This window comes from Lichenostomus cassidix, chromosome 1 (assembly GCF_008360975.1).
Source record: "Lichenostomus cassidix isolate B80296 chromosome 1, HeHo_3.0, whole genome shotgun sequence".
Lineage (NCBI taxonomy): Eukaryota > Metazoa > Chordata > Aves > Passeriformes > Meliphagidae > Lichenostomus > Lichenostomus cassidix.
Genome location: NC_139479.1, coordinates 9,642,096 through 9,659,013, shown reverse-complemented (window position 1 = coordinate 9,659,013; position 16,918 = coordinate 9,642,096). Strand labels below are relative to the sequence as shown.

The window sequence follows — 16,918 nt, the reverse complement described above, 5'->3', positions numbered from 1 at the left end:
AGACGATTCTCTTAGTCTGCCTTAGTCTCAGAATATTTAGAATCCATTGTGAATCAGCAGTTTCTTACTAAAAGAACATAAAACTTTTGGGGAAAATGCAAGTGGCAGAAAATCTTGGGTCTTCACAGGAGGATAAAAATCCCTCCACCATCCAGGGCACTGGATGAAGCAGAGCCTGTGGCAAAAGAGCCCACAAACATGCACAAAGAAGGGGAGAAGTTTTGTACTTTTCAATATTCAAAATGTTGGGGATGTGGGGAGAAGACAGATTTAATGGCTTTAGACTAAGCCATCCACATCACAGAGTGAAAGCCCTTCAGCTCTATCAGTTGCTGCTTCTTGGTATGAGGAACGAATCTTTTAGTCCTTCAAAGAAACCTAAATAAAGTGGCTTGGTAGTAAGTAGGTCTAGCACAAGCCCCAAGATTTAGAGTATAAAATTGATTTAGATTTCAATTTATAGAAGCCTAACTTAGAGTAAAAAGAAAGCAATTTGAAGGCAGAAAAAAATCAGTGACAAGCTTGGCTTCTAATTGCACAATTTTCACAATTTTCTATCTTTGTGCATTAATTAGACTGCTTGCTCACATGATCCCTACCTCAGTGGGAGGGGAAATAATTAAAAATAAAGCAAAGAAAAGGAATTTCAATTATCTACTTGAAAAAGAACTAATTTCTCTATAAAGTACAGAGTGAAGTATTATTGACTAAGCTTTTCCAACTGTCTGGGGAACAAATAAAAGAATAAATGTCACTAAGAAATAGCTAAGTGATGAAATAGGAACTCATCGTCTGTAAAAACACTTCTGACTTTTTTATCTTCAAATCCTGGACACTTTATTCCACTGGGCTATACAAATTTGAGGAAAAACTGTAATAAGGCATAAAATTGGCATTGGTAAAAACGCTTCCCACATCTATCAGATTTCTGAAAAGGAGGCAGGAATCATGAGAAGCAGACAATCTGGGCTGCCACAGAAAAGTGGGTAAACATCCAGCAGCTCCTTCCAATTTTCCTCATTAAATACTTTGTATGAAATTGAGATCCAATGAGATAAGAAAGGAAATCATTCTGTCAATAAATAAGTGGACAATTGAATAAAAATTGGAAATAAGGACAAGAATAAGTGGTCTTATTTTTCTTGTGTGTTTGCATACACTAAATTTGTAATGTATGTAATCGGTTTTTCATTCTCTTGTGACACTTCAGTTTGATGAAGATAAAATCCTGTGGGAATCTTGCATTGCCACATCTGTATCAGTTACAATTTGTGTTGGTCAATACATTAAAAGTTATTTAGAAAGAGAGAGAATGACAGTATTAACAACAGAGAAAATTAAAGCCAGCTGTGAAGAGCCACTGAAGTATTGAAGAGTACTGAAGATCTGTAGGGGAAAAAAAGAGCAAATTATTTTTAATTCACCCAAAATTTAAGCAATGCAGAGAAACACTAAGCTTGATGTACAAGTGGGATCTAAATTATATTTTAGCACTCTCCATCAAGTTCTCACAGATAATAACAACAACAGCTATAATATATACTTATATTTCTCTCCAACAGTTTTAAAATAATATCATTTCAATGCTTAAAAGCAGCAAAATAAGCAAAATGGGTACTTGGAAAGATTTGGAACATAAAAAAAAGAAAAAGGAGGTACCTGTCACATTATAAAGTCATTGTATTAAGCTATTTTGTGCCTGAATAATGGGTTCAGTTTTGATCACCTTGTTTCAAAAATTAATTTTTAAAATAGACAATTTATAAAGAAGAATGACAGGACAATGAAGACTATTTAACTAAAAGTCTCAATATGATCTAACACATTAGAAAAGAGACAATTGAGGATGTATTCAAAAACTTGACTAGCAAAGCATTCAGGACTGAATTTTGAAAAATAGCCATTCCTTAGAAAATATTTTACTTTCATGTAATAATTCTCATTCTATTAAGATTAACTAGGTCTTGTATCACTGTGGAGAAATAGTCTTTTATTTTGGTAATCATACTTTTCTCCTTAAATTTAAAAATCAGAACTCTCAGCCTACAGTAATCAAAAAAAGCCATGATAAATTTGGCTACAGTTATCAGTTGTTTCAAAATCTCAATGCAATTATTTATTTTCCCAACTGTTCTTTTTCTGCCTAGCTAATTGATCTAATATTAGAATAAATATGTCAAATTAGAAATATTAGTGAAAAAAAGGGAAATGCATGTTTCAATTATTTATAAGTGAGAATGCTCTAGAATATAGTAGGTGAAGACTGATCTTGTGAAGTGTGTTTTACCACTAAAGGTTGCACAATGATGCAAAAGAATTAAAGAGAGTTCGCTGGCCTAAAATCAAATATTGTCATAAATAAACAAAGGGCTCAGCTTTTACCTGGTTTTGGTAGTTGATATTTACATTATGCATGTAAATTACTACTTTTTTTGTTTTTATTTTATCTAATGTAAGCAAAGCAGTGTCTCAAGATGACCTCCACCAATTTGTCAAACTGGTGCACATCATAATCTAGAGAAACCTAACAAAGAAAAAAATATCTGCACATTAATAAAAAAGGCACCTAGAAAGGGTAGTGCTCCCTTGCATGCTGTTGAATTTATAAACATTTATTTACACAGCCATCTGATGCTTGCATTTCACTGATGAAATATGGGCAACTTCACAGCTGCCATGGAGACCATCAGAAGGTGAGTTAGTATGAAGAAAGGCAGAAAAATGATGAAACAAATATTCTCAACAAAGAAAAGACAGTCCTGTGGATAGGATGAAACATTAAAAAAATTGTTAATTTCAAATTAATTAGCTGCTAGCAGAAATTAATGCTATCCATAATAAAAATTAAAACCAAAACTAAGATGCCTAGAAATACCTGACAGGGATGAAGAAAAATTGACCATAATTAAATTATTTGTCTTTCCACTGATGTATGACAATTTGTTTTGCAACCTCAAAAAACCCCAACAAAACAGCAAAATATTCAAGTACACATCATTAATAGGCAAAAATTTGTATTTTTCTCTAGCGTTTATTCAGTCTTCATTTTCAAGAAGGTCTCTCTGTGTCTATTAAGCTAGGTGAAATAATGCATTACCTAACATTTTAAACTGATGTCTGCATTGCATAGCTCAAATACTGAATTTACATTTCAAATGCAGCTCTGCTAAATATTTTCACATATTTTAACCTATTATTAACTGTAAATATTTTCAGTTGAATGATTGAAGGAAAAAGAGAAGAAATCAAATTTGCCTACCTGTGCCACATCAATTTGGGAAAGCACTCTTTTGGCAGCATCTTTACCCCGGTTTCGTTTCTTCATTTCTTCCAAACTAATCTCATGGCTTGTTAATTCAGATTGTATTTTCTATTGGAAAACAAAGACAGCAATCAGCAAGGTGTGAAGGAAAATTAAATTATTAGGGACAGTTGATTAGGAAACAGACTGAACAGCAGTGATAGTCTGTACAGCACTGCCAGCAGAGAGAGGGAGGTGATCCTCTCCCTGCACTCTGCCCTGGTCTGGGGTGCTGTGTCCACTTCTGGGCTTCTCAGTGCAAGAGGAACATGGAGCTCCTGGAGCAGGTCCAGCAGAGGGGGACAAAGATGATTATGGGACTGAAAATGGGTTTATCTTTCTGAAGGAAAACAGCAGTTTTCATTGGTAAGAACATTCATTAACCACAGAAAAGTTATTTGATTCACTAATCTTATTTCCTCTTATTTTCACAGCATCACCAGGCAAGTTGAGAGAAAACTGACTGAAGTATCCTGTAAGTATAGCATCACTGTCAGCTTAGAGAGCTGAGCTCTATCTAAAACAGTACACAGTCTGTGGGGTACAACTGACCAGAATCTATGTTCAGCATCAGTTTTCTGTAGCTAAATGCACAATGACATGCAGTTCATTATTATATTAACTAAACCTCTTTCCTAACACACATTTCTGGTTATGTCTGTCTGCAAAATCAGAGTGTGATCAGAAGAAAAACATTCACGCTTTGGTTCACCACAAATCAACCTTACAAGTAACAATTAACTTAAGCTGTGTTGGCTAGTGCAGTGCAATGGAAAAGAATTCCCATAAAATATATTGATACAATACAATTTAGGATGATTCACATGTATTTATGTTTACATTGTGAGAAAATAAGAAATTGAAATTATTAGCAGAATTGCTAGACAGCACTACTGAGAAAAATTACCCTATGAAATAGAGATACAAAGGTATGTTCCCATCATGAGATGCATTTGAGGCCATTACTTCTGCATTAAAAAGTGATTTTATATTTAATATGTTTTTTAATGGTATACAGCAGTTTTCAGATGCTCTGAAGACCAGCTATAATTTGAAATATATGCACATAAATTTCTCTTACACTACAGTAACTTTAATAGTAAAACTTAATATACATGTATTTTTAATCACGTTTTCATAGGTTATTAAGTACAAAGCTGTGCAAACCATATGCTGTCTACTTTATACAGATATTATGTGGTTATAATGACTTGTATACCATTATAAAGTCGTATTAATTTCAACATTTGATTGAAAGCAGTTTTTTACAACTTATATTGAAAACGTATTAAAGTAACCTTTAAGAGAAATACAAAAATATAGGAAATTATTAAAATCTTTACCAAGTTTAATTGCAAGAATACATTTATGACTAAATTATTCAGTATTACTTGGAGAATTAAAATATTTTTCTTAAAATATTTCTAAAAGCAAAATGACTAGCAGAAAGCTCCAAATTTGGAGGATTTTTTCTTCTAAAATTATAATAATAATATATTTTTGATTTTTCATATTTTTAGTGGTCCTTGACAAGGCTATTTACTGGATGGCCAGCAACATTTGGAGCAAATAATAAATTTTTTTCTAAATATGACATTTAATTTTTAAGAAAACAAAAATAGTCAATTAAGATAATGATTCCATCAAGAAGAGAAGGCTTATTTAAGTGCTGAGCACTTATTTTCTCCTTGTCTAAGTTTAAAACTCCCCCTTGAAGTGTGTTTGAGTTGTAACAGGATTATTTTCCATTTTTGTGCTGCACACAGACCAAACTGATGGTGATTCAGGATTAGTTAATACCTGAAGCCAAATGTTTTTTTCCTGTCTGCAATGCTAGAACTGCATATAAAGGGAAGAGACAAGTCTGAATGTTAAAAAATATATACTATATCACACCCAGTATTTCAACAGTTTGCTTCCTTGCCTCATAAATGAATTGGTTTTTGGTTGTATTTTCCAATTTACTTTATTCAACCTCAGAGTCACTCTGGAAAGCAAATAATTGAACAGTTCTTATCTGAATAGGTCAGAACAGCACAGTACAGATAAAAGCAGTGTTTAAGCAATTAGGTATTATGGGATACTGCATACAGATTGTTCTATCTTACTTTTTTAAATTGCTCTGCAGGAGAGAGATGAAGCATCATCTACTCTGACATCAAACCACAGAATTGGAGAAAACAAACACATTAGAGGAAAGATTAAAAGAAAAGTTAGTAAGGCTTATATCAAGGAGAGGTTTGTTTTTCTTTTTTTTCATTTGCTACTGCTGCTGACAGGCAGAAAGATTAAATCAGTCCTGAATAGATATAAAAGAATTTGTATCACCTGCTGATGATGCTCATTATCATTCAATTTTTAAATGACCACTTTGACTTTTGAGTCTCTTCTGACTCACAAATTTACTGCATTGACTTCTTAACATCCACAAGAAAACACTATTTTCTCCTGTCATCCCCATCTCTTCTCAGTGGTTCCTATTTCTTTTCTTTTTTTTAAACAAAGAGCAAAACTTGTCTTCCTTCAATTTCTATACTGTCCATAAATTACTGTGCCCTACAGGTTATGGATTCTAATTTGCATCACTGGCTATGTTTCAAGAAATTGGCAAAACTTTTTTCATATATATACATATACATACATACATGTATATGTATATGTATATATACACACATATATACATATATATATATGTACACACACACACATATATATCTAAATAAATAGTGTAACACATACAGAAGATGAGGTTACAGCACAAATGACATACAGGTAAGTCTTAACCCAAACTGAATGTTTGCTTATGGACACCAACTTTCAAGAAATATTAACTGGAGAGCCCAAACGAAAAAAGAAAGGTAGAGTAGGATAGAAACATGACTGACAAGGCAATACTGAATAAGCTGGACATGAAAAATAGAGTTAAAACACGGTGTTCAGACACTATGGAGATGTGTAGAGGGTGACAACCTGTATAGTACAGAAATCTGCATAGATATTCAAATTTAATCCATAACAAAATGTAAGCTTACACTCCTGAGTAGCACTTATCAGCTCATCCCTCTTTGACCACTGATCCACTCATGGCTGAACAAAGCCAATCTCACAAGTTCCAGCAGAGGAAAGGAAGGTGTAAATAACTTTAACATTTTCCTATGTAGACAACTGTGAGTTCTTTGTCCCAAAATATTAGTCTGAAGGCAATGAAGCACAGCACCATTCTTGTCAAGTAACATCTTGAACAGCTGAACAATTCTGCCATTGTAACATCACATTAACTTGGGTTCTGAACAAAGCATAACAATATTATAAAAACAGATTAATAGCTACCTTCACCTAGAAAACAGCCAGGCATCACTGCAGAACTGAAATTACCCAAGGAGTTTATTGAAAAGGCAGATTATTCTGCTCGTTTCAAACACACAATATTGTTGAGTTATTCTCCACACCACAATTTATATAGCTTGACCGGGGAGAACAACAGACAAGTGATTTGTCATATGCAGGTGATTTGTCATATACAGGTGAGAAATGAAATAAGTCTATTTTCTTTCCCGTAATGTAAAAATATTCATGCAGTCATTCAGACTAAGCAGAAGTACACATGAAAATTCTCTCTTCCATCAAAAGTAATTGAGTAACAAAGCTACAAATAATTATTTGTAAAATATTTTGTCACATAAATGTAACATTTTCTGCACAGATTTATTTTCTTCCTGTCAGTTAGAGAATACTTGAGAAAAAAGTCACCAACTGAAAATTCTTGCAATGATGACTTCATTCTCTGTATCTTTTCAGTAAGTTTAGAAATATGAAAAAGTCTTCCACGGGGATCATGAGATCATGTATACAAACAAATAATTTTTCCTTTTGGAATATTGCTTTAGAATTTACCTCACTCGAGGCTTTGTCACCACTGGACCTTGAGGAATCTGAACTGATTTATCTGCGTGGTTGCTGTTAGGCTTTTTTGTCTGAATACATCATCTTTAGTTGTACTCCAAATGACTCAGGTAACATTGGCTCTCTAGCATTAAATTCTCAGCGCCACACGGTGGAGTAAGAAGCACACAGAATTTATAGTGAAAAAGTGATCCTAAGGAGAAGTTGAGCAGCACAGATTTGACTTCTCTTTGTCAAGTTTCTGTATAAATGAAACTGATCATTTCACTTAAGAACAGCAGCTAAATATAATTTTGTTTTCTCAGGTTAATTTCTGATCAGCTGAAACAACGATTATTCCTCCTATCGATGCTCTAAATGGATTTGAACTTTTTGAAGCAAACACACAGAGCTCCCAATCCCCCAGCAGCTTTCTGATTATAAATTCCCCCATATGTTCTTTTAGAAGTGCAACACATATTGCTGAATGGTTTGCTAAATCCCTCAGCACGGATGAACTGATCCCTGCCCAGAAAACAACATCACTGACTGAAAGATGTCCATTCCAGCTGTGCAGGCACTATTGTAGGATCTTATATGAATGAACTGTGTTCAGCTCCACAAAAGATCTGTGCCTGCAGAAGCTCCACAGGAGATGTGGCCATTCAGGATGTGCCTGTTCTGCCACTGGCTGGGGTGGCTTTTTGCTGGAGGAATGACTCAGTCTATTTACCCACATAAAAATGATTGTTTATTCCCTTTCCCTCGAAGGATTTTAAAGAGCTTCACAACTGAACTTCAGAGAACTTCAGTATTTGCATTCAACCTGTTCAGTTGTTAATTAAGTTTTTTTTTCATTAGGTCTCACTGGCACCATAAAATAAAAACATGAAAGGGAAAAAATCAGCAGACTCTAAGCTGGTTTTCCCACAGTGGCTATAGTACAATCAGGTGAACCTGACATTAGGCAATAAAATCTCAAGAAAAATAACAAGTTCTGCAAAGGCACTGAGCTAAAATTTTCCTATGACAGTGTGCTAATTAAGGTGGATTGGGTTTTGTGCTGCTTCAGTTTTTGAAGTTCTGAATTACTTCTTTTTACACAGTCTGTAGTAATTCCCAGTATGGTACCTGAGGATGCACATAAACCAGATGCATCCACAGGACATGTGAAGCATGTAAGGGTCCAAACATACCAGAAAAAAAAAAAAAATACATTTTCATATAATTTTTAAAAAGTATTTAGTTTATAAAATTACAAGATGAGAAATTAAACTGATGCATTTTTAAAAAAGTTAATTTTTACCTTTTTAAAAATTGCTTATTCATGTTTCTAGGAAGGAGAAAAATAATTCAAGAAAGTCAACAGATAGCTTTGTTTAGGATTGAAACTGAAACAATTTTACTAAATCTGATCTTATACCAACATATATTGGAAGAAAATACAGTAGGATAAAGATTTTTTTCAAAATAAGACTGAATTCATATGTGATCCTATTTTCCAAATAGTTTTACAGTCCCTACATACACATAAAAATATCTGCATGTACCTACAAGCACACACACACACACACACACACGAAGAAACTGAAAGGTACATCTATCTACATGTTAACTCAAAAGGTATAGTTACCTTACTATAGTAAGGTAGTAAGTAAGTAATAGTAACCTTTATTTCTTAAGAAGAGAAAAAATTATTTTCAGGGCTGCATATATTCAGCTCTGAAAATATTTAATATCATCCAAGCCACTCCATACAAGATAATATATTTTTAGAATTATTTGAAACTCTACAGGCATACCAAAAGAACCACAATTGAAAGCCTCTTCTAAAATCATTATAAAAGCATTCATTTTCAACTTCCCTGTAGCTTTATTTCCCTGTTTGTTTACTTTCATAATCTGACTGCCTAAATTTAGATGGAATTAACAGAAAAGTTGAGGTATATAATATTTTAGAGTGTTAATAGTTTTATTGCAGAGATGTTTGGTTTTATTTTGTTTGTATTCTTACCCTCTTAATGCTGCGGTAAAGCAGACCTTATAGAAGAAAGAATGGAAGAGTGAAAATTATGATCAGATGTACATTTTTATGTCAAAGGCTCTAAAATCCATGTGTAAAGATTGGGAAAAGTTTTTCCTATTGAACTTATGTGAGATGTAAAAATTTAAATATAAGCACATTTATTTGTACATTATGAAATAATTAACAGTGTTGTCCATGTTTCAATAATTAGTAACAAACCCTAGACCACACAATCAACTTTGCAAAAGAGCCATCTCAGTGTAGTGAGGATGATGAATTTCCTCCTTCTAGGATGGGAACTGGATTTTAAAGAATCCCGTAATTTTTCCTCATCATTTTAAAATGACTGCATAGTCTCCCATGATATTTATAACTCTTTACATCTTCTCCACTGCTATATAATAAAAATCAGAAGGAAAATATATTAGAAGAGTAGCTTTAACTTCTCAGAGTAATCCTACACAAAATTTACTTGCACTTTCACGCTGATCATGTTGCAAATCCTCTTTAATGAGAGGCTGAGGGACAACCAAACACTCTTTGGTTGATTAGGAAAACCAGTAAACACCTAAGCTCAACCTGTGCACAACTCACCTGTGCTTCCTGAGGGACCTGTGCTGCATCAACTCTGTCTGCAGTGTAGGCTGCCAGCTGCTTGTCAATGACAGCCAGAGACTCCTGGATCAAGCGCAGGGCTTTGTCAGTCTCCTGAGCAGACTGAATACTCTGTTCAAGACTTTTCTGTCTTCTCACGGCCTAGAAACAACGACAATGTTATCAGCACTCACAGTAATAATGCATGTGATATATCTTTTTCCACACCTTTTTTTTTTCCCCCAAAAATTCAGGTAAAGGATCGGACACAGGACTCCTGGCTTGTGCTCATCCACCTTTTTGTAGGATAAATTGCGCATCTTTTTGCCACCCATTCTGTTTTCCTGGTAAGAAACAAACACCCAGATCGCACAGACAAGTTCTAAAAAAAGGTAGGATCCCAAAAAAACCAATGCATAAAAGGAGGATTTCTATTCAGAGTGCAAGTTGGCAAAGCTGCATAATCAAACCATCCTGACAGTGCTGTCTTTCCTTCTGAGGCAGAGCAGTGCTCCTGATCTTATTATGTAATTCGAGAGACTTTGTTTACTGAGAATAGGGTTACTGTCATCACAATCCTATCCAAGGCAATCCACCTCAGTAAGTGAGAGGGATAAACACTCTCTTGAGCTGGATTTCTCTTATATGAAGCATAAATAGCTCTTTGCAAGAGGCAATGCCTTCTTTTTTCCTCTTGTGGACAAAAAAACTTGAAAAGTTGAACCTTGTTTCTACTCCAACAGCAGTGCCACTGTGGCTTTTTACACAATCCTTTCTTGGAGAAGGATGCTTTCCTTTCAAAGGAGCTCAGTTTATGGTTTAACAAATCAGGACAATAAATTCTCCATCCAAGTTGTCCTTAGAACACACATATATTAAACACTTCACATAAATGAGTCAGCTTTAAATATTATTTTCAACACTTTAATAAGGCATTTACCAGGTAATAAATAACCTGGTACTTCCCTTCCATCTGTCATTGTGTCTACCTACAGACTCATATTTTATTTGGACCCCAGCTACTGCCTAGCAGAGTTTCTGCTTTATACAAAGCACACAATAATTACCAGCAACTTCAAGTGCAATGCAGTTTTTCTGTGTATAAACCCAGCCATACTGCTGACCACAGAACAAGGTGACTAACTTTCTTTGACATGAATCAAAGATGAAAGCAAGCACCCCTTAAATAACATTGCTAGGTATCCTGCCATTTTTCAAGTCAAATCACACCTTTTCTCTCTGGTAAGCCAGCTATACTTTAATTTGATTTCACACCCATTACAACACTCTTGCCTTGAACAAAAATATCTCTCAGCAATTCAGTGAGAATATTTGATATATCTGTACCTTCTTCATGGAGCTCAGATTCTTACCAAGCTTCACATATAACAAATGAAAAAGATTATTTCTTGTGAGCATTCTTGCTAGCTGTTTGACTTAGTTAAAGGATAGCGATCGAACCAGTATTTTCTATATTTGTTTTTGTAAGCTGCTTTGTGCTATTTCAAAACAACTGATCAGATAATCTTGTATCACTGCCAGTTCCAGGAACCTTCTGTGGAACTGAGCAGCTTTATATATCAGACTCATGCTGTCAGTGTTAATGGGAGCACCTAAACCACCAAGGTATTATTACCCTACTAAATGAACCATCAAAACAGTGTAGCTTCAACATACAGTACTAAGGCTTGCTATTTAAATGACTTTTATCTTCATCTGATTTGAGATTTTAACATAAAAATCTTCTCAGCCTGTTCAAAGGAGTGAGTTTAAAAACCACAGCTGAGTTTAAAAACCACAGCTTCTATTTACCTGAGCACTACTTACTACTAATTTGTAAGCCTGGCTAAGATTCAGACTCTTTATCACTCCATTTGCGTCACTATAGGGTAGATTGAAAGACACATGAGATCAGAAAAAGAGTAAGTAGCTTTCTACAGCTAATGGGTAAGGTTATCCTCTTGGAAGCATGGAAGAACCATGGAAGAGCCTCCCTGCCTTTACTGATCTCTGTGGTTAATTGTTAGGACTAACACACAGTGTCCTCATGTGCAGAAAAACTCACTATTTAAAATAAGACACTGATATAGTTCCATTCTTATGAGTCCTTAAAAAAAGTGCCTGCACTTTCTGGAGAATTCAATATACTGGACACAAATTTGGTGCTACATCTATCTGACAAACTACTTTTTTAGCAGTACCTGAAGCTTTGAACCTCTGCTAAATGGTGTCCTATGCTAACTACTGTTTGGAACTAGGGACTTGTTTAAGTACAGACACATTCCCTGCCAGCCTTAGAAACAGACTGCATGCATGCAATGAAGAAACAAAATGCATGCAAATTCACAAAGTCTTAAAATTCTATGAAAAATAAGTGGCAATTGAAAAATCGTCATCTCTGTGCTGATATGATCAGAAACTATGTACATCAAAATCCAATTTTAGAATACAATTTGAAAAATTAAAATACTCATTGATCAAATATTAGAGCAGATAAAATTTAAGAAAAAATTACAACACATCCTTGCCTGAGTGTGACTGAATTTTTACATTTTTATTTCAAGCAAATATAAAGTCAGAGAAATAGATATTCAAGCTTGTGATGACTTTATGTGCATACAACATACACACAAAGACAAAAAAAATCCCCTTTCATTGTCCTCAGTGAGAATTTGAGTACAGCCTGAGAACCTGTTGACATTCTGTGTTTTCCAAGTGAGCTGAAAGTGCATCTTTTCTTAAAGCCATGAACAGTTTAAGTGAATGAATGGATGATATCAGACAAAGACTTGAATGCATCACTAGAAGAGAGGAAATATTTGGCAATGGGAGAAGAGCCATGCAGCCAAATGTTGGAAAATAGTACCTTAAGAGCTGTGATGATTTTCTTAGAAATAAATGGGTGCAACTTTACCTATTTTTGTCTGTATTGCTTGCTGGAAACAGACCCTGTCCTGCATGTTCATCTAAAGTCAATCCTACAGCTGACCCTGTTGAATTCCACAACAAATGTAATGAAGATCTTTACAATAATCTTACAAAAGGTATCATACAGTCATGTAATGCAACATATTTCTCCAGTACACAACAGCTGATTTAAAAATCTAATCTTTTTCACCATATAGGTCCCTGGTACTACTACTGGCATTGCAGAATATTTAATTAATTCAGTCAAGCAGAACACCACAATATTGAGGAAACACCTTCTTCTCTTTCAGTAGAAAAGAGTTAGTTGGTGGAGATAAGCATTAGACTACTTTACCAAAAGGAGAAGTCATACTACAAACTTACATCTTGAGTTTCAAATTTGTCCTTACAGCTCTCATGTCTGTCTGTGTGAAAAATCTGTATGTGCCTATTTTTAAAGACATGCGAGAGCTGAGAGCTGAAATTTTATAAACCTATGATATAAAAATATTTTAATTTATGATACTCTGGGTAGTTAATTTGTTTCATGATATATTATGGGGTTTCTATTTCATTGTGGAAAAAAATCGATGGCTTAACACTGCAGTGTGTAAAAGGGTCTAAGAACATAACAAGAAGCTCCAGTTTTGCTATCAGATCATAGTCAATAAAGCTGAAGGCTTTGGTCTCTAAAGAGAAGTGGCTGACAGCTAATTGCTAAATAGAAAATCTCAGGAAAATAACCAAATGTTCAATTATTTCTGATCCAGCAAAATGTTGACAGCTGTCAAGGAAAACTAATTCAAAGAAAAAAAAATCTGCTGTAAGGCACTATCAGAATGAAAGAGACAGGAAAAAATATTTATGGAAAGAATTTTTAATTAAAGTCTAGACAGGGTTTTTATAGATTTTTAGGGGTTTTATGATAAACATAAGATTTTTATGATATTATGTACTGCATAAACCTGTTTCCGGTTTAACAAAGGTCAATGGTAAATGCAGGAAATAGCAACATTGCATATTACCCATATAAAATGCAATATTAAGGAAAGGACTATAGTTCATTCTTTGAAGCTGAATGTTATACAGCTATATTTACAGATATTGCCACTTTTTGCTTAAATAATACATTTCATTTAATGACATCAGTCACACATGCAGGTACTCAGATGTTGGTTAGAGATTTACAGTTAAAACCAAACAGTGTTTTTGAGGCAGCACTCAGTAGTTGGGCTGTGGGAGTATAATAGAAACAAACCTTTTGAAAATTAGAGCACTTTTACTACAGGGTATATTTATTTAAAATGCAGAATTAAATTAATTAATTAGCTTGTAAGTTATAGCTCATGGAAAAGGGTCTGTTAAGAAAGGCAGAAGACTTAGGTTTTGGGTTTGTTTTTTTTTGGCTCACTTACACTCTTGTATTACTGATAAATATTGCCACAGGCAAAGTTAAAAAGTTAGGGAACTTTAAAATTGCTTCTTAACTTGTTTAAATTACTTTAAAACTTAGCCTGACTCTTGGTGTTATAATGGTTGTGACTGAGATATATCACAACTTCTCTGTACCTCTCACATCAAATTCCAAACATGGTAATCTCCACTTTTTGTTTGGAATCAGAGTGGATTAATGTTTATGCTTAGACTTAAATAAGAACCATATTTTTAAAAATCCAAAACATTATATTGGACCCATGAATGTTTAATACCCTCCAACCTAGAACTAATTCTTCTGCAAGTTCTAGCAATATTGCAGTGTGCTTTTCAAGTAAGTGGCTACAAATATTTGACCTCCCAGTCATAAAGTGATATTCATCTTCGATCAACTGAATTCCAAAACTGCAAACTATACCAAGGAAAACTTTTTTATCTCTTCAGGTAATCACTGCAGGCACCTAATGCTTCAGAACTTGCAAAAGCAGCCCTCTCAGCAACCTTCAAAGCAATCATGTGGACATGGGGCGTGAAATATTCTTTCTCCTCTGGAGAGGAGAACAAAACAGAAAAATTGTGTCAAATGATGAATGTGTGCTTTTTGAAAGAAACCAAAGGTAATCTTCAGGGAAGTCCTAAACAGACTAGGAGACAGCACCCAATAATAATAATTGAATCTAGTGTAAAGCCCATGTGAACAATTATGTTTAGTACAGTTTTTTTGCAAGCATAGTCTCAAGAATATCTGATTGACATTTTTGAAGTTTGGTGGACAGGATGTAAATCACTTTCAGCATTACAAAGGATGATAGCTGCTTGCAATATTAGCTTCAAATTCTTCAGTGTTTCTTAAATCCAATATATAGAGCTGTAAGTGAATCAGTCCTTGAGAAGTAAATATAGGGTATATCTGGCTTATCAGTCAGCCCCAAATGTTCAAAAGCAAACTAAAAACACTCAGTCTTTGTTAACTAAGAAGATAAGGCACACAAACATAAAGCCATTATCTGCCTTTAAAAATGAATCTCTATCTCAGTAGCCAAGCTGCATTGTCTTGCAGCATCATTCATATGGAAGTGGGTTGGTTTGGTTGCTCTATTAGTAGTGAATAAATATTTCACATATCAGTTTTTGCCCACATGAGTTTATTGTCTTGGTAATTACCTGCACAATTATTCAAATAAAAACAAATAACTTCACCACTTCAGGATTGCCAATTAGGCTGTCTGAAGAAGTGACCTTGAACATGAGCTGATTTGTGTTATGTGCCTGCAATATAGTTTTACACAAGGAGAATGCTGCTTGAATTTCAAGAGACTTCACAAACAGCACAGCAAATTCAGTATCAGGAATCTATGAAAAAAAGTATGTTTCCACACTTGAGAGTCAGATCTCATCATTAGTATTTAACTACTCAATATCTGATCAAGCTTTCAAAGAAGTGTTTAAAGAAGCCCTCCACCACAATTTTTGTCTATCTTTGAAAGAAATTGGAGAACAATGAAAAAACTACCAACATATTATGCCTATATACTCATCAGAATTATTTCCAGAATTTCACACATCTTCATAATGTACTTTTCACACTAAATCCCTGCAGCTTTTATGAATTCTGATTTAATATCTATTAATGATGACTGAATAGCATTCAACTATCACTCAAAAAGACTATTTGAAACTCTTGTTCTCATACCCTGAAATCCTTCTGTATATTCTTAGTTTTCTCCTTCAAGTCAGTAAAAAATAACAAATACCAAGAAGCAGAATTCCAGACAGTGCATCTGCTTTCAAACAGAAGTGATTTTATTAAAAAAAATAGGGGTTAAAAAAAGAGCAGGTATACAGAAATTTATATTTACTTTTCTATTATGACACTCTTCAGCTACTCAGAATTATGTGAATGTCTGCATTGCACTAGAACTACCACCAGGCTCTTTCCCTCCCCATCCTTCAAGTTTATTCTCAGAAGAGCTGAGGGCCCTCTCTTAATTTTTATTGTAGTATTTTTACTTTCACTGTTTTCAAGAACAAGTATATTTCAAGCACCACGAAAGAAGCAAAATTTTTTCATTGTCATCCTTCTAATACAGATGCTTTCTACAAAAATGCTCTTGTGCATCATTTATATCATTGTAACCAAGTAGTTTTTGACAGTTTTTGCAGCTTATCTTTGAGCATATTCTGGTTACAGTCATAAAGGGGCTTTCTACATCCTGTTCTGGGTCTTTCCCTAATAATTCTTTCTGATCTTCAGCAAGCACTGAGCTGATATCTTCCTGATATTGATAGCACATTTCTAGATTTGGATCTCCTTGTGTTAAACATGTTTCAATACTGAAGCGTCCTTTTAAAACTTTCATTGATACAAATACACTTATTTATTGTTTAATAAAAATGTATCTCTGAGAGATACTATTCATATTTAACTTTGAAAAAAATTTGTTTCTTGCTAAGAGTTTTGTCAGAGAAAATTTCCTAAATATGCAATTAAAGATTAAATCCCCTCGATGGTCACTTCAGTTTTGAAAATCTGTGGTTACCTATTTTACTGAATTTTAATTCAAATTTAATTTGAATTAATTTTCTTCAGACCAGTCAGCATGGTTCAGTGGTGACCAAAACAGCGTTGATAACACAGGGATGCTTTAGCCAGTGCTGAGCAGGGCTTGACCAGTGCCCAGGTCTTCTTTCTCACTCTGCCCCTTCCAGTGAGCAGGCTGGGGATGTGCAAGGGGCTTTGAAAGGATGCAGTCAGGACAGCTGACCTGAGCACC

The 16,918-nt window shown here is 34.4% G+C and overlaps 1 protein-coding gene across 9 annotated transcripts in view; it reads right to left on the bottom strand.

The window, feature by feature from the left end:
* DMD (dystrophin) overlaps positions 1-16,918 on the bottom strand; it is a 1,152,080-nt gene that overhangs the window by 614,787 nt on the left and 520,375 nt on the right. For all 9 annotated transcript variants that reach the window (XM_085049820.1, XM_085049818.1, XM_085049835.1 and 6 more), the window contains 2 exons: positions 9,804-9,965; positions 3,260-3,370 (listed from right to left, as the gene is read on the bottom strand). In XM_085049820.1, the coding sequence (XP_084905946.1) occupies positions 3,260-3,370; positions 9,804-9,965 (273 nt within the window). The remainder of the gene's footprint in view (positions 1-3,259; positions 3,371-9,803; positions 9,966-16,918) is intronic.